The sequence below is a fragment of the Uloborus diversus genome, chromosome 8 (assembly GCF_026930045.1).
Source record: "Uloborus diversus isolate 005 chromosome 8, Udiv.v.3.1, whole genome shotgun sequence".
In the NCBI taxonomy this organism is placed as follows: Eukaryota; Metazoa; Arthropoda; class Arachnida; order Araneae; family Uloboridae; genus Uloborus; species Uloborus diversus.
In genome coordinates this window covers 20873145-20898088 of record NC_072738.1, presented here as the reverse complement: position 1 = coordinate 20898088, position 24944 = coordinate 20873145, and the positions used below count along the sequence as shown (strand labels likewise).

Genomic DNA, 24944 nt, shown 5'->3' with positions numbered 1-24944 from the left:
TCTTAAATGAATATCATATTGCAATTTTTTATTGAAATTTTGTCGTTATTTTTTATAGAAAAAAATATAAGTTGCTAACATGAAACTAACAGAAAAAACACCTTTATGTTGTCTTTACATTCGAAAGACAAAGTAAAGATGCAAGATTCCGACTGTAATTCAATAGAAACACTTCAAAAATCGGGATAAAGTTTTTTTCCCTTTGGTACAAAAAAAATAAAAAATAAAAAAAAGAGGAAAACGTCCAAAAAGTGTTCCTAAAATTTATTTTTTACATATATGTCATTCCATAAAAAATAGCTTTTTTAACCTGACACTCATACTCATCTTTATAGATTTCAAAAAAAAAAAAAAAAAAATCTCTAATAGTTGAGAAATAACTTTGAAAAATTATAAGCAGTTTTAGAACCGATATTTCTTATTTTTTTGGGGCTTTTTTTTCTTAAAAAATAACTTGTTTTTTTATGTAGAAGTGTAATAGTCAATTATAGTTATAAAAGCGCAGCTTTAAGGCATTAAGAGTTGGTTCGAAACTAGCTTGACAGCATCCTGACTTTGGCGGAGATTCTAACCACACCATTATAACAATGCCATTTTAGGTTTGCCTCAGCTATGAATTTTAGAAAAACAACTTGAATAATTGTTTTTTTTTTATTTTAAAGGTTCACATTAACATTTGCACTATGTGTCTCACTTGTTCATAAAATTTTAAGTTGCAAAAACAGCTGACCAATACACATTTTTTTCTGAATTTGCAGCAACTTATCCAACTTGCTCATTAAAGTGATAACAATAAGGGAAAATAATTTCATTTATCAATCAATACACCAAAAACAATAGCAAGAACAGGAGTAGATGACTAACAAAGTTGTTTCTATAATTTATTTTATCTATAAAATAATCCCCTTGATTGCTAACTGACATAACTAAGTTTGTTAGATAAATAAAGTGACATTGTGTTTGTAGTCATGTGTGATTTTAAATATTTCATTTATTTCTATCACAAAAAAAAAAAAAAAAAAAAAAAAACTAATTCATTGAAATTCGTTTCTCAGCCATTGAATTTTGTGTAAGCTGAGAATATATTTGTATATTTTTTTTCCTTTCATTAAACGCGTCAGTGCGCCTTGAACCAAATTGTGGCCTAACTGGTTTCTTTCCCTGCTTTTTGATTCTTCGTCAGTTTTTTAAAGGTTTCAGGGAAGCACGTTATATATTAACAATTAAATTAATTACATGATATCTATATGCCAACATAAACAAATATTTATGAATTGATTTTATAATGGAGAGCAAATTGTTTAACTAAATACAAAATGCTTTAAATAAACAATCGAGAAGCTTTTAAAAAATAAATTAAAGCAAAAAAGTAAAACTATGAAGAAAAAAATAGTTTGAATTATTTATTCGAAAAAAAATTTAAAACGTTAAAAGTAAATAAATAAGCTTGATTTTATTTGATAATTTCGGTATTTTAATGTCATGTGAGTTTTATTTATTTGCTTTTCTTCTTTTTTTTATGGTTTTGCATAATGTAAATTGTTCTACTGATGACGTATCACAAAGTTGGAATTTTTTGGTAACATATCACGCTATCTCTCAGTTTTTATTGGATAGCTGGTAATATCACTTATAATTTATTTTCACAAAAAATAAAGATAGTAAACATTTTAGTAATATTAATAAACTTGGGTATAGTTCTGATTCAGAATTGCCCAGTACGTATTAATAACAAACACTACATCTCTTTCTTGCTTAGAAAAAACTATATTGATCATAGGTCATATACCAGCAATTTAAACCTTCTCTATTTAGTACTCGAATGTATTCATAAAGTGTCAGTAATCAACAATGCCTATTTAGTTTTATGTTCATGTGAACTTCCCGTACGTTTTTTTTTTTTTATTTTTTTATTTTATTATTATATTTGGTAATCCTAATCTACTAATTGAGGTTCTGAAAATACAAATGAGATTTAATTCTTTTGAAATTATGATGCGAATTCTTTTGTTACTTTTTGGATAGATTGGTTGGTGGGAAAACAACACTCTGGATATTAAAGACATTGTTTGGCCTGGAAACAGTCCTGTTCCACCACCAGGAGTGCCAGAAAAGTTCAACCTGAAGATAACTTTCCTAAAAGAGCCACCGTATGTGAACCTTCTACCTCCAGACAACGAGACAGGCGAATGCAAGACAAGTAGATCTATAAGGTGTAGAATTGCTCCAGAGCACAAACTAGTTGGGTAAGAGCATTTTATATTCGTTTTTTTTTTTTTTTTAACTTTAAATGATTTCTAAATGGCCTGAAACAGTCAATTATGGAAAGTCTGAGAAATTTCGGAAACATATTGTTACGAGTTCGGTGCAACTTCTAACATTATTTAATGACAGCACAGTTCTTGAGAAAAACGCAGAAGATTTATTTGCAGCTATGTACAAAAAATGTAGTAAACAACTGCTAAATTAACAATAGAATTAGGCAAATATCAATTAACACCGTAAACTCAACGGTAGCCACGTATTTACATCAAAATATGCAAAAACACTGCGCAAAGGCTTCACAAAACAAAACGAATACTCCCGCTAACCGCTATCCTTGAAAGGTTTCCACAATATTCCATGGATAAATTTCGATTACGTTCCACCAATTTCTCATATTTTCTTTTTATTCCATTCACAAATCTTATCAGGGGGCCATATACATCATTCCAATGTAAGGGGGTTGTATACTCGTTACAAGAAAGTATTTACAGGTTAAGGTACTGCGATAATTTTAGATGAAAATTCATGAAGGAAACGCCTAATTAAGCCAAATTACAACAAAATAACCATGAACATATTATTTTTTACAGAATTTGTAACATTATAAAATATTTTTTGATAGTTTAATTTGAAAAGATATTAGCAAAAAAAAAAGAAAAACCCGCTAACATAAATACCGCATATTTTGAATAAACCGCAGTAATTTAAGAATTTAAGATACACTGTAAAAACTACTCAGAAATGTTCCTGGAAATAATGGGCAGCTGATATAACCAATTTCTGCCACCTTTCATAAATCAATTCATATTAAAAACATGGCCCCATTCAAAATAATCTTCGATTCTTTCTGAAGAATTCAGAAATCGTTCCGTCAATTTTCTATTTACAAATCAGTATTCAGTGTAAATTATGAAAAAAAAAAAGCTTGGTATATTCCTAATTTACCAGGAAAGCTCCAAAAACATTTTTGCAACTATGGCTAAAGCTGAGACAAAAATTCAAGTAAGAGTCAAGCATTTTACTTGCCCGCAATTCTTACAAAGTTGCGGAATCTAGAGTCTTAGATTTCGCTCTCATCGGGAGCTTGTCAATCGGGCGAGCCGTAAGCTAACTGAAAACGATACAGTACATAAATCAACTTTAAACAGGTTGTTAAAAGTACAGTCGGACCTCCATATATCGAAGTAGCAAATTGCCGGAAAAAAATTCGATATATAGAAATTTCGATATATAGAAACGATCTTATTTTATCATAAAAAATCTCCTAAAACATTAAGATTAAAGCTAATTTTCGTGCATGAAACCCAATTTCTAATTTATACGAGCATCGGATTAAACGAAAGTTAATAACTGAAAAATTAACAGAAATTACATTTTTGTGCCTTCATACATCTTCATTCTTCCGCAGTTCAACTTGATTCGCAACATGAGGGGATTTTCGCTTTGACAGTGTAATTGAGAGAAAAGTAAAAAATCAATCTACTTACTTGAATGATTTTTACTGAAGCTAAAAAGACTAGGAATGATAATCAACAGACAAAAACGATAACGTGAAACTGATTTTACAGTGTTACTGGTTACTACTAAGATTTGAAATAAACCTGAGGGAATCTAAGAACTCCAGGACGGAACAACGACCTATCTACACACCCCCATCCAGATTTCTTATGAGTTTCTTAGCAACCTTTAGTAAACATAATTTTCTCCCCTAACCTTCATTTTTCATGAGACAAACAGTCTAAAGTGGAAAAAAAAATCTACGAATGTCTCAAAAAAACTTCGATATATATAGATTTTTTCGATATATAGAAACAATTTCTCTATGTAATGAACATTGAAATTTGCTGGGATTTTGATATATAGAAAATTTTGATATGTGGAAGTTCGATATATGGAGGCTCGACTGTATTTTCACCACAATAAGAAGTTTGCATTCGTGAAACTTGTAACAACTCCGGAAACGTTTTGACAAAGATGCATTATTTTCACCGGAAATTGATGAAACCTGCGAAAGCCTGGTTCGTTGCAACAAGAACAACGGACGAACATGTTTTGCTTTCTACCAATCAGCTATGCCATATGTATCTGTTAGAGAAGTTGCAGCTTAGTAGGGTACCGCTTAGTGCAGTGATTGGTTATTCCGAGTTTTATTTCTCAGTTATTGTCAATCCACTTGTGAAGACTAGTTGTTGTAAGGTTTTTGAGATTGACAAGTTAGCCACAATAAGACCTCGAATTTCTTGATATTAAGCTTCTTTCATATCAAATTAGAAGCAATTATAATTTATGACAATGTGCATATTTTGTTCGCAGGATTAACCATTCTGTCGCAGTAAGAAACCCCGAATACTACAAGTGCTGCTCAGGATTTTGCATTGACTTGTTGCAGAAATTCTCGCAGGATTTGAAATTTACATATGACTTGTATCAAGTGGAAGATGGTGCTTGGGGAGTAGTTAATGTAAGTGATGTATCAGTTGTTTTTCTTTGTCTTTCTTCTATTACGAATGGCATTTCGCCAAAATTTCATATTTTTAGCGGTTTTGCTCTTGAATATGTCATTACGTTTTCTTTTGTTACAATCCTTTAAAAATTACTTGACAAGGACTCAAATTATAATCCACCGTTTATTTACTTTTCTTTTTTATATTCTGAAACACTGACGATTTTATAGAAACTTAAAAATTTAATTTTCTCACTATGCTTAGGAAACTTAAAAAGCCACCTTTCAAATACAATACGGATAGTAAGAAAACATTTTAAACAAACATATTGACTATAATTCAAATATTTAAAAATATTTACTTCAGAAAGCATTCCAAACCAACCATGACTATACTTCATGCATCTAAAATTATTAATTTTCTAAGTATGAAACATTGTGTAACTTTAATTAGCATGTGATAAAACTTCTATTCTCTGAAATAACAATAACATGCTTTTGCAGAAGTAGGAAACTAGAACATACCGTAAGTAGATTACTGCATTCTCTGAAACATTTCTAATTTAGCAAGGTATGGATATGGGGTTCAAAAATGGCATTACATTTTCTTAGTGCGTAATCAATTTTCAAAAGTTGAACTCCGAAAAAAAATCCCCCTCCCCCCTATTCTGTACATATGATTCCACTTAAGCCAATTAACTAGGAATCAACAATTTTTTGATTGAAGCTTAGATCAAAATACGAAGTTCAAAAACAGAAGAAAAACCGTGGTCAATTTAAGTGTTTCTTTACTTTTTTGGTCAAAATTTAATTTGCTAAGGAAACCGAGGTAAAAAAAAAACTAGGAATTGTTACTTCAATTGACTAAATGCACTAAATTGACAATACGTCTGAATGGTGATTTAAAATTTATTTTCTAAACTGTATTCACTCTCTTTAGGCCACTTTGCGATAGCTTGTATAAAGGCAAAAATAAAATAACTTCCTTGTTTGTAAAAAAGTTAATGATTTTTACCTGTTTAAAATGTGAAAAAGATAAAGTTTTCTTGTTATTTTCTTTTGAAATCCTTTTCATGTATATTTTACTCAAAAATTGCCTCTTAAGAACTTATTTTTCCTTAATACACTTTTGTTTCAAGTTCTTTAAGACAATATATAACATTAAAAATAAATTTACATTCCTGAAAAAATACAACATAACAATACACACAACAAAATATTGCAAATAAACTTTCCTAAAATCTGAAATTTGCCTTATACGTAAGATCTGTTACAAAAGCGTCTGTCACAAAAAAAATTTATTGCATAGCTATTTTGATACCTATTCCATGAAAAATAGCAAGTAAAGTCGCCTACATATTGCATAAGAAAAAGTAACTCATTCCATACCAAATGTGAAACGAACCAGAAAGGTACAAAATCGAAAATAGAAATAGGAAATTTGAAATGACATGAGCTTTTCCATATAAATAAGATCAATGTCGTATTTTTCCCAGGCAAATGGAACGTGGAATGGTTTAGTAGCGGACTTGCTGAATCACAAAGCAGATATAGTCGTGACTTCGATCAAAATAAATTCCGACAGGCAACAGGCTGTCGACTTTACAGTTCCTTTTCTAGAAACCGGAATAGCCATTGTTGTTGCAAAAAGAACGGGTATTATTTCACCAAAAGCCTTTTTAGGTAAGTTTCACTTTTCAGATGTGTGTCAAATGCGTTAAGTTGTATTTCGGTTTGTTTACAAACAAAATGCTTCGTTTCAAACTTATTCGGTTCGATAAACTTTTTTCACCTGCCGTTTTTTTTCTCACTTTTGATACTTAAAATGACATAATTGAAAATACTGTTGAACCTCATTAAGCAGCACTAATATGGAATTTTATGCCGTTAGAATTAATGATAGCATCTGTTGAACAAAATAATCTAAACATTGAACCGAATTACATTAAAAAAAAAAAAAAAAAAACTTCTTAAAATTTTCTTATATCGGGCAGTCATAAACAACATAACGTAGGGGAAGGTGGGGCACATTGATACACTTTTTTTCAAAAGCCAGTAGTTTTTAGTCAGACATATATTTCCGGACTTCGTCGCTGCTAACCTCTTGAGTATGATCCGTAGTATCTTGGAAAAAATTGGAAAAAAAATAGCTGAAACCTAACAACCCCATCTTGAGGGTTTTTTGAAAAATGCCATTTGTATCAATGTGCCCCATGTACGGGGCACATTGATACGGACTGTGGATCAGTTTGATACAAGGTGCGATACATTGTTACAGTTATAAAAACAACACAAATAAGCGTAAAACAATTTTAGAAAACCTATTTATTAGTAACTTTTGTTATAGCTACTCGAAAAAAACATTGATTACACCTCTGAGGCTGCGTAGCATAATAAACTTTGCGTAAACAACTTTCTGAATAGGTAGGTATACATATTTCTTTGTTATATCACACATTTAACACAACTTGTGAACAAAAAATGACAAGAAAATACGCAAAGAGAGTGAACAAATGATAACAAACAAATAGTCAGAAAAATACCTCTTGAATAGTGGTGGTTGAGCAACATTAAATAATAACACTATGAATATTAATTTCTCCATCATGAGTAGTCATTGCACGTTATAAGGAGAGAAATCAACAGAAAATATCACAGTAGAAGATGTTCGCTTAGTTCTTCTAGCAATTAAGGGAGGTGGCAGTTTGCGTATGACATCTGATAAATGAACAGAAGCTTCATCTGGAATTAAAAGAAAAATAAAGGAAGATGAACTTGGTTTCCTTCTCAAATATGACACTTGATACTCATCTCGATCATATAAAAGCTGAACCTTACCAACGCGATGTATTACTCTTCTTTTTGAGGGATTGTATCAGAAAAAAGTCCCCAATATTAATCTCGCCTGCGCATGGCTGAACATCGTCAAGATCGCTAAAAGTCTTGACAGAGTCTGAAGATCCATATTCAATGTCATCTTTATCTGAACTGCTTGATATTAAATCAGTATAAATTTCGCTCCTTCTCATTTTCATGACTTTCGACTTTTTACTTGATGTTCCGTGTAAGTTGGCAGCGTGTTTTTCTTTATTAGAATGTTGCCTCTTTTGTGCTGCAAGAATTTTCTGCTATTTTGCCTCGTATATTTCTAGAATGCGTCTTTTTTCTGGTGACTCTGTGTAGATTCTAGATTTCCCTCGTTCCTTTCCCCTGCGTTTTGGTAATTTGGGAGTGTGGTTAGGATATGGTCTCACATCTTTTGGTGTCATTGCAGTTTCACTTGTTGATGGTACGGTATCAGGAACAGTTTGAGTTTGAAGGTTCGGAGTTTGGTCGGACGATAAATCAACAGGAGTTTGAGTGACGGCAGAGGAGGTTGTCAGAGCATCATTCGAGGGTGGAGTAGTGTTTATCTTGTACACTTCTAATGGTGCAAAATGAGAATCAGAAAAAGCCAGTTGGTTGAACGGGTGAATTCCTGGCGTTTCAAAACCTTTCATGATATTCTTTGGTGTGAATGCTTCAAAATAGGCTAATTTAGCAAGTTTTGGAATATCATAAATTGTCAAACCTCTTCCAGGGTGATTTAAATGCCAGTCATTGAACACTTTCTTCAATTTTCCCTTGAAAGGATCAAACACAGCCACATCAAGTGGCTGCAATTTGTGTGATGTGCGTGGAGGAAAGGATAAGTAAATAATCCCATTTTCTTTGCAATAATCAATTGCCGCAATTGAAACATGGGCTTCACAATTATCCCAGAGTAGTAAAATGGGATTTTCTGCCGAGCAGTTAGCGTGGTTTTTTATGTGCTCCAACACTTTTAAATGTAAATCTGCATTTATCCACCCACTTTTGGTTGCCAACCCCAAACTTCCTTCAGGAGCACCCTCCAAAAAATGATTCTTGACCCGAGGAAAAACAAAACTGGTGGGACTGCTGTCCCAGTGGCTGATACTATGCCAACAAATGTTACAAGATCCCCCTTTTCCGCTGAAACAATTTGTCCAACCTGTTTCTAAGCTTTATGAGCTAAGACCTTTGGTGCACTCAAAACCATGGTAATTGCAGTTTCATCAAAGTTGAAGATTCTGCTACCAGTGAACTGGTACCTAGCAAGGACTGATTCGTAGTTTTGATAAAACTCCAACACTGCAGTCTTGTTAAAACCTAACGAACGCGCAACACTGGTATTTTCAGGTTTGTGCAATGTTATGGGACTGTTTCTCTTTCTGAATCCAAGAACCCACTCTTTACCAGCTATTTTATTTTGTAACAAACCTTGCATATAAGAACAAAACATAATTAGTGAGTATGCAGACCAGTAGCACACCACAGAAAGACATGCACGCGTACAGATAAAGTCTATGTACCGTTCGAGAATTTTTTAAAATGTTGTACTAAAATATTTAATAATTACTTTTTAATTTTGAGTGAAAATATTTGAAATATTGTAATGCAACTGTACTGACGGCTGAATGTACAAAAAATAGTAATAATTTTGTACAAAAATATTTACTAATGTTCAAGAAAAAAAAAGGAGAATGATGCACTTGAGTGGGGCACATTTATACACTCGATAGTGGGGCACATTGATACGTATCAAAGTGCCCCACAAAAAGTGTTTCAATGTGCCCCATAAGGACATTTTGAAAACATATTACTTTTGTAAAAAAATCCAATACGTTAGGAGAAAAACGCAATGGGCAATTGATTCACTATAAAATTGTTCTTTCCTTTGGGTGTAGCTGTAGCTGATATTTGCTATTCCACAACTGCAATGAGTTGACAAACAGAACGGCGAGAAATTACTCAGCGATAGCAAAAACGCATGTCGTCCATTTGGTAACAAACTTTCAACTGATGGGTGATGAAACTTTGCTGTGCACAGAGTCACCACTAGCACCATCTCCACGTCATTCGGCGAATTTCTCACTCGTATAATTCTCAATATGCTGTCAGTGTATCTATGTGCCCCTTGTATCAATGTGCCCCACCTTCCCCTACAATAATAATTCGCTAAATACACCTGAAAGTGCCTTTAGCGAAAAATTCTATATGCATTTAAATATTTTAGCTGCATTGAACTGCTTGTGTATAAAATTAATTTTCTACTTGATCCAATTATCTGACTGCTAAGAATAAAGAATGTTTTTAATGAAGAAATCAAGAAACTTTTGTTACTTGATAAACCATAATTATTGCAAGTACTTTCCAACTTATTTATTGATAAATGCCTATGCTATCCTTGTTTCTTGGGATCTTATTACTGTTGTGTATGTTGTAGCTAGAGTGTCCCATTAGCATCAGTTAACCTGCTCCGGTAAACTACTTGTTTCGAGTGCAGGAAATATCCCTTAAGATCTCTTAAGTCGATGGTTTCCGAGAATTATGCGAGAGAGAGTGCAGTCATCCATTCCAAAGGACGCATTCATGACCCTATGTAAGCAAAGTGTGTCTGGAACATGTTCCAGATAAACTTACGCAAATAACGATGGTTTCGCTTTCATTAAAAGCTTTTTTTTTAATTATTGTTTATGACATGCCCTTTGCCAAAAGTGGATGGGTAAATAAACTGACTCATTGCCAGAACCAAAAAAAAAAAATAAATATATATATATATAAAGTTAACTAACAAAGAAACGGGTAGATACATTTATACAATGTTAATTTGAAGCCCAAATCTATTCAAGCATAGATTTGTAAATTTTGTTCTTTTAAAACTTTTTAAATTATTCGAGCCTATAGGAGATTTTTTAAAATTGTATTCATCTGCTTAAAAACACTTTAAAAGTTTTTTTTCTTTATTTTTCACCAAATACTTCTTTTCTAACTGCATACGAAGGCATGCTTTTCTCTCGTAATTATCACGTAAATTATTGTTCCTTAATAAGCAGTAATTTGGGAATTTTCAATGTACATCAAGCGAGGACTGAAACGGTGCAGAGATTTTCGATTGCTATTGGACACCCTTCATAGTCACTAGTTATTGTATATGGTCTTTAAATATTTTTTTTAATCAAGTGCATTAAAAGTAATGTAAACCAGTGTTTTACGATCTTTCGTTCTTCACAGAACCTTTTGATACGATATCCTGGCTGATGATCCTTCTTGTCAGTATTCAAGGTGCTGCTTTAGCAATTTTTCTCTTTGAATGGCTCAGTCCTTATGGCTATGATATGAAAGTTGTTCCTCCGAGAGGTACTGTTGTATTTTCTATTATCTTGATTGCATGGGGGCTATTACAACTATAGTTCTGTAAGCTGATAAAAATTAAGTGAACTGTTTCTCTAAGAAATGTTAAATTTAAATTAGTTTCATTAGCTATTATCACATTAGTGGTTTAAACTTAAGCCGAAATGTGAGCAAAAAAATTATTCGCTATTGCAATAATTCTTGTATTGTGTAAAAAAAAGTAAAAACCACCGATTTTCGGTCGAGAGAGCTTTTAAATGTGCTTTCAGGTTTCGATGTTTGCTGTATATATTTCATAAAACTCAATTATTTTAATTTCTTTGTTAAATGGTTTGCTAAGTTTTAATTTAAAAAAAATCATTTTTTTTCAGTAATTTTTGATTATCTCCATGAAACAAAGGATCACAGAAAAGTTTTTTTTTCGTGACTTAAAACGTATTGGATTCCTTAATACTTATTGCCAAATTTTGTTTGTAGCAGACAGATGATAAATAAAGATACATTTGTGTTTTTATTTTGAATTTTAATGAAGACTTATAATGTTATAATCAGTCTAATGGCGTTTTATTCATAAATTTAAAATTCCTCGAACAATAATTCACACAATCCTAATACTTTTAATACGAAAGTAAGAAAAACGCTAGGAATCCGACACATTTTGGTAGTTGAGAATGCATTACGCCCACTTAAAGTCCCTCTTAATTTCGGAACGTGGAGTTTAGATATAGTAAATTAGATTTGCGCTCCCGAATAAGACCGTTCACAACGCCATCGTTGGAAAACTGCGGAGTTAGCTTTCGTATCTCGAAAAGACTACGAGATATAGTGAAACAAGTGAGTTACAAATTTGTAGAACGTTATCGATTTAGTATCGAAAGACAACTTATTGACATGGGTGTGAAAATAGAACGGTTAAAATGAGCGTTTGAGTTTTCGTAATTCTCTACTTTGCGAAGATGACTAACGATGAAAGAAAGAAGAAAGCAATTATTTATAACAATACGCATACAGTATACCTTTATTTAAATTGTTCAATCTTCTCACCGGCGGATTCAATGCACATTTGGAACCGCATTTAAATTTCACTTTGTTCGCCTCGGAGTATAGAAGGCAATAACGAAAATACAAACACATCTTTTAACCGTTTAATTTTTTACATCCATGTCAATGAGGTTTCATTCTGTTCTAAATCGGTAACGCTCTGTAACTTTGTAGTTCACTTTTTTCCTCTACCTCGTTGCGTTTTCGAGGCACGAAAGCAAACTGCGCTCCGACCAGGGGCTCTGTGAGTGGTCTCATTCGGTAGCGAATCATCCGATTTACTATACCCAGATACCACGTTTATAAATTAGTATCAACCGTTCCGAAATTAAGAGGGTTACGAGGGACTTTAGTGGGCATACTGAATAACATCCGATCGTTTTTCAGTTGGTAACTCGCGAACTCCGATATAATCTGTCGTCGGTGGTTCGCGATTGCGAAAATAATTTTGCAATTACAGAATTCAAAGTATTTGTAAAAATTTACTTTAAAAATAGTTTAAAAAAAAAAGAGTTTATGACATTTTACACTGAGAAAAATGTAGTTGAAAAAGCTACTACCTTTAGATTTATATATAATTTCCCCTTTTCTTGATATTTTAATCCTTACCTTATTAAGATTTTGTTAATATTGGTGCAATATTTGCTAAAAGTATGTAGGCTATGAAAAATCAAAATGTTGTTTATGAAAGAAATGACTCCAAGGGGCACCGCGTGGGCCGTTTTGAGGGTCAACCCTCCAGAAACTTCGTTTTTTTAACCCACAATGCCCATTCTAATATAAATAATAAATAATTTATCTATCTATATAAGGAACGTTATGAGCGAGATCTCCCTCCCCCCCCCCCCATTGTAAATTCTGACTTTGCAACTGTATAGTGTCTAGCGGGAAGTTGAATATCATGTAAAAATTCTCCGAACTACAAAATGACACTACAAAATGACTACAGGCTTGATCTCAAAAATCGTATCAATTACAAAATAATATTTTAGCCTTGGATTAGGGGCGGTAACTTACTGCTACACAAGCAACATATTGCAAATTATACAAATGATGTTTTTGAATTCTAGGTCTTCCGCCTCTGTAGTCAAGCTTTATTCCTCAATTTTCGTTGTTACTGAAAAGTGATTAATTTCTACAAATATCTTTTGGTATTTACCATAGACGCTGATACACCGGAATAAATTACAGCATCTCCTTTTAATTTCACGCAATAATTAGCACATTATTTTGTAAAGACAAAAAAATCTTTTAAAATTGCAGAAGATAATTTGGAAGAAATTATCTTCTATTATTTCTTCCTAACTATGCTCAGCATTAAATATTTTTCCAATTTAATTCAGTATTTAAAATATTTTTTTATCCACTTCGCCCATCCAATTTATTCTTGCGCTATACGCTGCAGTTTTCTCAACACTTTTATCCCGAAAATTTTTTGACATCTTCTCTCCAACTTGCACATTCATTATTTCCAGCGAACCATTTATTCAGATTTTTTTCCATGCAACTGGAATTTTAAAGGGTTTATCATTTGATGCAAAAGAGAACTTGAAAATTTTTGGATCGAAGCTCGAATCTGTTTTCGATTTTGCTATGAAACTTGACAGAAAGTGATAAATGAATTTCTTCTACTTTATTTTACATGAAATATTCCCTACGCTGAAATTTTGAAATAGTTTTAAAACGTAATACTTAAAATAATGCTTGCTAAATGAAAGGAAAATAATGAAATTTTCTAAAATGTATTTGCACATTTTTTTTTCATTTTACTAAGTTATTTTACTCGTAGTAAATTATATTATATACTAAAGTAAAACTTACTTTACAATACTTAATTATTCAAAATCACGCACTGAAAACAACGGTTTTTTAGAAATTTCTTTTAATTACTTTTATTATTGTTGTTATTATTATTATTTGTGGATAATATGATCGTAAAATTTAATTGCATTGGCATTTTTTCAAGCGCTTCAACAATTCAGAAAACATTGTTACAATTTGGTTCAGTCAAGTGACAAATCGGTAATACAGATCAACAAACAGAAGACATATAGCATATCCGGTTCAGTACGAACATATATGTGTCAATTTTTAATTAATATATGTATAGCAATATATTTTTTTAATAAGTAAAAGAGTAAAAATAATAAACTTTTCTCTTATACGTTTTGAGCAATAAGATCTGACATATAATGTTTAGAGTTTTTACCAATATCAGATACAAAATGAATGCAGTTTAGACTTACAAAACTTTTATTTTTTTTACCGAGGTAAAATTTTCCTCGTTTCACTGTAAAAAAATTCAGAAACGTTACTGGGTAATAAACGTGTTACATTTCGGGTTTCTAATGGTTTTTATCCATTTCCTGGAAAAATCAAGTATCATTGTCAAAAAGGAAGATGCCAAGCTACTATATTATACCTTTTTATGTTTACTCTAAATTTTCAGAAACACGACTGGCTTTAAACGGAAAGATTTCTGAATTTTCAGGAGGCTTCCAGGGTAATTTCAGGAAGGTTACTGAATTTTAGCGGAAAATGTTCCTGGTTTTTGCAGGATATGCTACTGGTAGAAATTGGGCACATCAGCTGCCCATTATTTTCCAGGAACGTTTCTGAATCGTTTTTACAGTGCATATAGAGTTGTTGGTACACATAATCAGGTATGTCATACCGGTATCAGCTTTAAGCTAATATTAGATACAAAGTAAGCAAAATTTGCAATTAAAAAAAGCTTTTATTTTTTTCTTTTCACAGAGCATAAATTTTCCTTATTTCGTACCTATTGGCTGGTGTGGGCTGTATTATTTGGAGCTGCAGTAAACGTAGATTGTCCCCGAGGATACACTGCCCGCTTTATGTCTAGTGTTTGGGCAATGTTTGCTGTTGTGTTTCTCGCCATCTACACTGCCAATTTGGCGGCCTTTATGATAACTAGAGAAGAATACTACGACTTGACGGGCATTGATGACAAAAGGGTAAGTACTTCATCTCTATTAGCTGACTTTTCCCTTTACCTTGCTCCTTTTCCATTATATTTATCTTCAAAATTCTGACAGTTTACAACTATGGGTGACAATTGTTCCTCTTCTAAAAGGATCGAAAAAAAAACTGTAAAACAAAAATCACGAATCTAAATTGCAGGAGTATTAAAAGATCTCGAAACATTATTTTATTTTCATAGTTATATCTAACTTTACGTTTAAACTGCTTCCAGGCAAATGGAATTCTGTCAGTGCATTAACTAAGATATTAAACATACGTTAAAATATTGCTCAGGGGAAGATCGTCTGAATCGATTAAGATACATTACCATGAAACTAACTGAGAAGTACATAACATATTACTATGAAATACCTATAATGGGTATTGTATCTTTCTATGAATGGACCGCACTGCAGATAAACTGATTCCATTAATTATTATTTTTGTTTATTATCTTAATTAACGTGAGAGGTGTTTTGTAATTAATTTTCCAGTTTGAAAAGGGGATGCGTTGCCTTGAACAAACGCATAACATGTTTTAATATTGTTGACATACTAAATGAACTTAGTAAACAACGTTTAAGTACTTTATGTTTGATGATTAAAACCATTTTCTTAACAAAAAATAAAAATAAAAAAATTAATCAATTTGAATTTTGAAATTTTGAATTTAAATTATGCGTTTTGCGTTCACGAGTTGCGACAGTACCCTACTCATTGAGGTTATTGTTTCTAGAAACGGCTCCTGTCCCCCCAAACCTGCCCCTTCTCCTGGGCGGTTACATCTGTATAGTCGTGTGCGTGTGTGTGTAGGCTTGTGTGTATTCACGTAGGTATGAGTGCGTGTATGTGTGTGAGTGTGCGTGTGTAGGACAGGGACGCCACCGCCGGATCCCGGAGAGGAGCCGCGCCGGTGGGCGGTGGTGCTGCAGAGGCCCTTGGTCCGAGCTGAAAAAGGAACCAAACGTCAAAGATGGTGAAGTGAGAACAATAAGCAATCGTAATTGCTCAAAAAATTGACACATTAGTGACGTCAATGTAAGTTTTTAATGTACTACGATGAAACTTCATTAAACAACAGTTGCACTAAACAGAAATCCAATAAAACAGATATTTTTAACTGTTTAATTTGTTCTACGTTTGTAATCAAAAGTTGAGATCTGTTTGTATTACTGCGAAGTAAATTTGTTAGTGGCTCACAAATGTATATGCACTAAATTCTATTTATGTCTGTTAGCTTCAAAACCCCCATATTGTTGAACCACCATTTCGGTATGGAACCATCCCTGATGGTAATACGCAGGCGATTTTGAAGAAAAATAAACCACATCTCTATTCGTGGATGAGGAAGTACAACAGATCAACTGTTCTGGAAGGAATAGCGGCAGTAAAGAAAGGGTAAGTTGCCCTTCATTTATGTATGATTGCCCTTTTTTTTTACTTGGAGAAAATAATGTGTATACTGCTTTAATAACCAATTTTTTTTTTTAAACCGAAGGAACAATAATTTGAATGTTTTTCTGCTAGTGACGAATTTAACTAGGGTTAACGGAGAATCCGAATTTAGCAGACATGTATTGAACTTAGAATATAAAGAGAAACATGGTACGTATAAGGCATTCCTCCGCTCTCTAAAAAATGTTGAGTTCCTTTTGGGCAGCTCCACTTTAACGAATTCATTATCTGCATCAATAAAAACATACAAAGTCATCAAATATCTTATATTCTTGTATCATTGCATGTTATGAAGAACATGCAGTAACTGCCTTTTTGTGACGCATTTCAGCTACAAAAGGTGGAAACACTCTACATATAAATAAATTTCTGGTTTAAAGATCATATATTTGTAGCTTTGAATGAATCAATTTACTTCTAATTCATTTTATTTACACTTGTTTCATTCGTGATGACTTAATTCTCAATAAAAAAGTAATTAATAAAGAAATAAAGGAGAACGAAAAGAAATGAGGAAATATGTAATGACACCTCTTAAAAATCAGCTTTTTTAAGTATATGTGCAATAACATAACTAAAGCTGACTTTCTACGAATTTCCTTAAGAGAAATCGTTTGGTCACTAAAGATTGCCAATCATTTAATGCACTTTTCTTTATGCGAACCATATTCCTTCCGACCGTTGCTAAGGACTAAAAATAAAATAAAACCAGTCTAAAATAAATAAAATCATTAAGAAAATATCTAAACATTAAAATCATAAATTAGAGTTTTGACTTGGGGGGAAAAGTGTGTCTGTCTGCCCTCCCCCAATAACGTTTGAGTAAATAGTTCGATGCTAAATAACTTTTTTTTTTTTTTGTTCGAATGATCTCGACGAGGACTTCCCATTCTCGTATTTCACTTTTTGATTTTAACAAATTATAATGTGTTCAAGTTTTTTAACTGTTCAATTTTAAACCGTTAAAAATAACTTAACATTAGCAACTACCGGTAATTTTAAAGCCAATAGAGTTGCGAAACAGGAAGACCAATTTGCTTCAAAAAAACTTTGTCGGAAAATGCTTTTGATGAAGGAACGATGCAAAGCTCATTTTAGTTGATTTAAGAGTAGTTTTTGAACATTTCAGAATTTTTAACACTAATGACAACACGTAAAAGTATTTTTTTTTCCGCCAAAAAATGGGCAGATCCTGAATGTAATCTCTATTTTTGGCTTTCAGAAATATAAAAAAATAAAAAGTTGTTAATAAAAATCTAAACATACCTTATTTTGTAGATTTAAAATTGACTTAGCATTGACGCAAGTCAGAGATAAATATGACTCAATCAAAAGGAGATGAATTCAAAGCGCATTTTTTTTTTTTTTTTTTTTTTTGACTGAGCTGCGAAGTCGGGGGGAAAAGGGTCGAGTCCTGATTTCAAATCCTATATTCTCCGTGCCTTTTACTCCGACTCCTGTAACTTTAAATCAGTCGGACACTAAATCCGCTGGCTTAATAGAAATTGAGACTTGAAGAGAAAATGACCGACAATGACTCTTAGAATCTTTAAGCCTTCCACTCGCAATTTCGATTCCGACTCCTGTCCAAAATATCCATCATTTTCCGACTGTACGACTACAACTCTGACTCCGCAGCCTTGGTATTTGCTCTGAAACAGCAATTGTGCAGGGTTATTCTTGACGACGGGAACGAAAGGAGGAGTAATTAATTTTTTTATCAGAAAGAAACAGGTGTGCAGACGATTTTCAAGTTATTTTCTTTAAGACAACTCTATGTGTTCATTTATTTTCTAAAATATACCCATTATTTAATTATAGATTTATTATTTTCCCCCTACAATTTACCTATTGGAACACAATAACAGCATATTATTTTAGCAATACGTCTAATTTAGAACCTCTTAGTAAGTTTTACCTCTTTATAAGGTTTACCTCTTAATAACCTAATTAAGTTTTAATTAATTAAACTTTTCAGAGTAAAAGTGCAGAATCTTTTCGTAAGCATTAAAAATATCCCTTATTTAGTAAAACTGAATTAAAATTGATTTCGTTTTTGTACAGAGAATAACTTTTTCTGTTGTTTGTTTAAAGTCAAACTTAGAATACATGTTGTGAAAATTTTTTGACGTCAAGTCCTTAAGCACATTTAATAACTTGTTGCGTTTAGTCCTTTGTCCTGCTAGAAAGCGTAATTACTTTTAGGATAATTGATCGACATTAAAATGAAATTCTTCGCCAGATGTTTCTTCGGAAGAAGTATTGATCTATGTAAGTGTTCTTTAAGATATTTTAAAACATTTTAGATTTTTTTTGTTCGATCAGAGAATGGATTTAAGTAGGAGATAACACCTCTCACAGAAATAGCAAAGAATTAAAGTAATTTATGTACAGAACAAAATGCACCGTTTGAAAAACAAATCATTTTTTATTTATACTTCCGTTCGAATAATTGTGGGGAAAAAATATACTTTTTGCATTCTTTGACTTCTGTGGATCCGAGAAAATTGGAAAAGTGTTTGTAACTAAATCTTATGTTCTTAAACTTACCTTGTAATTTGAATTTCATTTTGCACTTTTGTGTGGTCCTATAAGTAAGAGGTTGGTCCTGCAGCTTTATATTCGGTGGGTATACACATATGAACTCTTTCACTTAAGAGTTCTATTTGCCAAACTTGACGAACCGCTTGAGTAATTCTAATGGCAATAATCTTGGTGACGATTTGATATGTAAACATTTCAAAACGAAGACGTACCTTTGAACTTTGTAAAGTTTAAGTGTTTTCGAAAGAATGACCATCAATTTATATAGAGCCTGCTCTGCAATCAAAAGTTAATCAATCCATTTCCACGAATATGAATGAGAACATACATCTGCGGAAACAGGAAACATATAGCTAATTACTAATTAGCTAAATCCGAAGACGTAATGAAATCGCATTAGCTATATCCATCTAGTATAATGGCGGCAAAATTCATGTTGTTTTCTTTAGTTTATGTTGTTGTTTTTGGATGTCTGACGGAGTCAGACTAGATCCAACAAGTCGTTGACCCTTATAAAATCATGGAAAACAAGGGGGAGGCATATAAATCTTCACTGGTAAGACCCGAGCAGTCCAGGATGTGTTCGGCTGATGTCTGCTGAACCATCTACTTGTAGCAGACCGCAAAAGTTTTTCTGCCCTCAAAGAATGAGTGACTCTTCGTATATCCACTTGCCAATCTAGGCATTGCCAATCCAGACGCTCTTTCGCAGTTGAGATCAAATTAGTTGATGTGAAAAATGAAATTAACACAAAATAAATTATAAATAACTGGGATAACAACCCCAGTAATTGGTACTTTAGGAGTATGTCCTTAAACTTACATCTGTTTTCATTTCTTAGAAAAGAAACATTTACTTGTAAATATTTTTGTAACAAAGGATGCACATCTGTGCATATGTTCAGTTCACTAAAAGCAAAAATATTTGAATGGATATTTTTATAAAACTATATGTGTAAAAAGTTACCAAAATCACCAGTAATTATCACCTGATATTCCAGTGACAGTCCTGATATTCATATATTCCATTATTTTTGCTGAAAAGTCACAAATATGACACCTTGTGATCCAGTGATTGGCACGTGTTAACAAAACAGGAAAATCACTTTATTTTTCACTTTTTGATTACAGACAAATTTCATCATCATAAGAAACATAGTTAATGTTATTTTAAAGTAGGTAATTTTATATAAACTAATGTTAAATCATACATCTTGACGTTAAAAACATATTTTAGAGAACTAAAAATTTAAAATGTTACATCATATATTCCATTATTTTTGCTGAAAAGTCACAAATATAAGTGTGGTTTCTTAAGAAAAATATCGGGTCATTGCCTCATTAACATTATTACGTTTTAATGTAATATATGAACCGTGACGTATGGAAAAAGTAGCTATTTGTTTCTGGACTGACCCTACACATTTTTCTTTTTTTTTCCAACGACTAAAATTATTATTTCGCAGAAAATGATATAGGATTTCTGTTCATTAGAACCTTAGTTTTCAAAACTTACAACTTGTTTTGTTATTACTAAGTGAATAGACCATGCATATTAACTTTTTCATACAGTAAGCTGCAAGAAAATGACTTTGGATGTCCCGTACGTGACACGTGCAAAGAAATTAAATTTTAAGCAACAAATTTATTAATTAAAAAAATGTGTCAGGAGTATCTTTTTACTAAATGTAAAGATTTAAAAAAATGTTCTTACTCCTGTTTAAATAAAATATTGAGATCTATAATAAAAAAATATTTGGAAAACTATAGAGTCTTATTGTTCGGCATATGACGGTGAAATGTCACTATTGGTGTTTTCTAGTTTACGTGTTGAGCAACTCCTTTCTCACCAAGGAAGAAAAATGCACTAAACATTCTAACATACTCGTACAGAACTCCATTAATGTCTCAAATACTTCTCTTTCGAAAAATTGAAGGATCAACTATTTTAGCTATGAATCCTTTTTTCCCTTCGCTCTACATCTTTTTTTCTTCTTCTTTTTTGGACGAAGAAATATAACTTCGAGGAAAAAACATTTTAACTTCACTTTTCTTCTCAATTCAGAAAAATAAATATAGCCCGATACATTTTTTTCTCTCTAAAATTTGGAAAAACTGCTGAGAAGATCGAATGCAAAGAAAAAAATGATTCTGTCTCCTGAATCTTAAATAAACCTCTGGAGTGGCCTTTCTTCAGATAGGAATACATACTTTAAAAGCGATAGCATATCATATTCTCCTCACACGTCAATTTTTCTCTTAAAAAAACAAAGATAAAAGCATCACATATCCTGAAAAGCATCGAAAACAGGTCAAAAACCGTTATGAAATATTGACAAGAAGAAGCTTTTTGTAGCATAGATACGAAAACAGTTGCTAGTACTTTTTGCGTGAAGCATATACTGGAATGTTTAACGGATATGCTGTTGCGTATGTTACCAGTTTATGCTGAAGAGATGCAAAGTGTCTAAAATGTTTTGAATTCACATTTAGGGATTTTATTGGGCATTTTAAACGTTGGCAGTAGTAGTTATACAATCAGTAGTAGTTATACAGGCAATAGTAGTTATTAATACTGCTCAGCGAAGTATCATTTTAACATTGCTTGCTTGGTTAGTATTCCTGCATATTGTACAGAGAGTACTGTGCATTATGCCAAACTCCCCCCTGATCATTAATTTCATAAATATACAATACTGTACTGTCAAACCATAACGAGAAAAGCCACCGCCGAAATGTCTGCGCTTGTCTACTGCTATAGCAACGAGACGCGTCTTATTTTTCCAAGGAAAGCGTAGTGCTGGAAAAACTCGTACGACTGCGAACAGACAAATGTTCGAAATGGCTCCAAAATGCCCTCCTGCCCTTGCAGAAAATTAACGTTCGTTTCTATGGCAGTGGATGGGCTCAGACTTGACGGCAGGAGCTTTTCTCGTGAAAGCCAGACAATGCAGTATTTTGTTAAACCATAATACTTTTTTATCGTACTATTTTTTCATTACTTTCTGGGAGAAATGAAAATAATATTTAACCAATGGTTTAAAACAGTTAAGTAGTGCATAAATATAGAAACAATTGTTTGTGCATTTCAAAACGCGAAATCTTCACTCACCTGAGGGGTTGTGGAACATAAAAAGTACAAAAATTTGCACTTATCAGTCAATTTAATCCATTTGGCACACGTTTCATAAACGTTCTAAAATGGTTCGGTAGGTAAAGTGGTGCTGATAAACTGAAAACGATTACGAAAGGTTTAAACGATACGTGTGCTACCAGAGTACAAACCAGTTTGGAAATTGAGTAACATCGGTAAAAACTTACTCATCAACGATTGTTTATAAGAGCAAAGAAGGAAAATAACAAAAACTATTATGTATATATTTCCAACCAAAAGCAAGGTGTGCTGCATTTGTACCAGGCGGACCAAAATATTTCGGATTGTAAGTATTGACACGAAAGTTGCAAATGGACAGAAGTTTTAATAAAACCAATAATTTTCTTGTTCATCTATTCATTTACTTATTTATTTATGATTATTTGCAGAGAGCTCGATGCTTTCATCTACGACGCCACAGTGTTAGAGTACCTAGCTGGACAAGACAACGAATGTCGATTATTAACGGTGGGCAGTTGGTATGCAATGACTGGATATGGATTCGCTTTGCCTAAAAAGTCCAAGTATCTCAGCATGTTTAACAGACAAATGATACAGTATAGAGAGAATGGTAAGGACTAATAAAATGTATGAAAATATCATGTGTATTACACAACCTACACTTGTCAGGGGATTTAGGGTTGTTTTTTCCCCCGGAAAGGTAAATCCGTGATTGATGTTATTATTGATGATTTTATGTATGCACTACATTTGTGCTGTACTGTTATCACATACTATATTTTTAAGTATGAATAATATGAGCTAGATAAATATTTTAGTGAGTACAAATTTTTACAGATACTATTATATTATGTGGTGTGAACTGCACATTTTTGCTTGATTTGCTATTTGCTTGATTTTTAGCCTAGTTTCCTAGTAAAAGTCAGAGAAAGAAGAAAAAAGCATTAAAGAAGGCTTAATGCGTCTTGAAAATATTACAAAAAACAAAAAAAAAATGTCAGAAAAAAAAGTAATTACATAAATATCGAAAAATTAAAAATTGGAAAGTAGGGTATTGAGATGGGGAAAAATGTCTGTCGGTCTGTCTGCCCCCCCCCCCCAATAACTTTTGAGTGAATAGTCCGATTCAAACATTTTTTTTTGTTCGAAAGATCTCAGCGAGGACACCTCATTCCTATATTTCACTTTTTGATTTGAGCTGTGTTTTATTTAATTTTGAACAGTTCAAAAAAAAAAAAAACTTAACATTAGCTCCTACGGGGAAATTCAAGGCAATTCCGAACTTAAAGGCGAGTTAGCTTCAAACAAACTTTGTAGGAAAAACGTTTTTGATGAAAAACTTGTATATGAAATATCTTATTGATTTGAACAATTTTCCGTTCAATTTTGAACAGTTCGAATCCCTTATTATTAGCGCCTACGGGGAAACTGAAAGTCAATGTAAATTTCGTACTTGAAGCCGAATTTACTTTAAACAAATTTTGTTGGGCATAGCTCTTGAGAAAAAACTCCAGACTCCGATTCCGAGAATGTAGAGGCACCTGACTCCGGACTCCTGTGTCCGACAATTAGTCGGACTCCGACTCCCCGACTTCGACTCTGACTTCGTAGCTTTGGCAAAAGTTTATACCCAGAGGAAAAATGACTGACTCTGACTCTTTGATATTCGACTCCGACTAATTTATCCCAAAATGAGATTGACTCCGACTCCGACTCCACTGCCTCCATTGTGAAATAATTACTGTTAATATGACTTGTTTTTATTTTCACTCTAAAGTTTTAATTTAGGTATTCAGTTGTCGGCGGATAAACTCGACGTCATTTATGTTTCTACATTAAGATATGCGCTGACTTTTTTTTTTTTGACAATGAAAATTATTTCTTTAAGTTGACATTTTATTGTTTTTATTTATTTTGGTAAGTGCATTAAAAAAATTATTTTTGGCAACAGGAGAGAAATAAACATTTTTTTTTGACATGCTGTATTTATTTTAAAAAGCTTATTAATTTAATTATTATTTTTTGTTAAGAAAGTGGTTAAAGATTTTTTTAATGGAAAAAAGTGTACTAGCTGCTTTATTTAAAAGGTGCTGCTATTTTATTTGTTCGTTTATTCAGTTATTTATTTTTTTTTTTACGCATCTAACTTTTTAGGTGAGTGAGGCCCATTTCATTCCTAGAAATAAGGTTAAAATATTTAAAAAATTATGTTTGAAACAATTTGCGATTTTAGCTATTTTTGAGAATATTGATCAGGTACTAGAAAGTAGATATGGGTATACGGAAAAGTAGGCTCGTTTAGTTCTAGACGGAGCTTCTTGTTAAAATTCTAGCCCATAAAGGAGGAACAAAGTATTTTACAATAAATCTTGCATTGAAATATTATTTTTTTTTATATTTCTGGCTCTAAACTTTTACCTTCGAAAACAAAAAGCAGGAACTTTTTTTTTTATCATTTCCTGTGAGGCAACGTGAAACACTAAATGTTTTTCCAATAAAATATTTCTTATTTTATTGTAGAACAGATTTTTTTTAACGAACAATTGAATAAATAACCGAATGAAATATGAAACAATAAATGAATAAAAATGAAACAGTAAATGAATAAATAAACTAAATAATTAATGTATGAGAAAACTATGTGAGTGAATAAAAAATGAATAAATAAGAAAATAAGTGATTGAATGCCTAGAAAAGTGATTTAATGAATGAATAAATGTAAATGAATGAATACGTCAGTGATTTAATGAATAAATTAATGTTTTTTATTTTGCTCCAATATATTTCATTTATCTCTACTATCTTTTTTCACTTGGCAAACTGTATTAGACGTTCAAAATCCAAACATGCCTAATTTTCTCTAAATAAGTGTACGGCACTATACATCCGTAGATCTCAATT

At 32.2% G+C, this 24944-nt stretch overlaps 1 protein-coding gene across 1 annotated transcript in view; it reads left to right on the top strand.

Moving 5' to 3' along the window:
• Positions 1-24944, top strand: part of LOC129227957 (glutamate receptor ionotropic, NMDA 2B-like) — an 86990-nt gene that overhangs the window by 35871 nt on the left and 26175 nt on the right. The window contains exons 6-12 of the mRNA XM_054862582.1: positions 2026-2246; positions 4579-4726; positions 6205-6391; positions 10784-10909; positions 14702-14922; positions 16167-16327; positions 22472-22653. Coding sequence (XP_054718557.1) covers positions 2026-2246; positions 4579-4726; positions 6205-6391; positions 10784-10909; positions 14702-14922; positions 16167-16327; positions 22472-22653 — 1246 coding nt within the window. The remainder of the gene's footprint in view (positions 1-2025; positions 2247-4578; positions 4727-6204; positions 6392-10783; positions 10910-14701; positions 14923-16166; positions 16328-22471; positions 22654-24944) is intronic.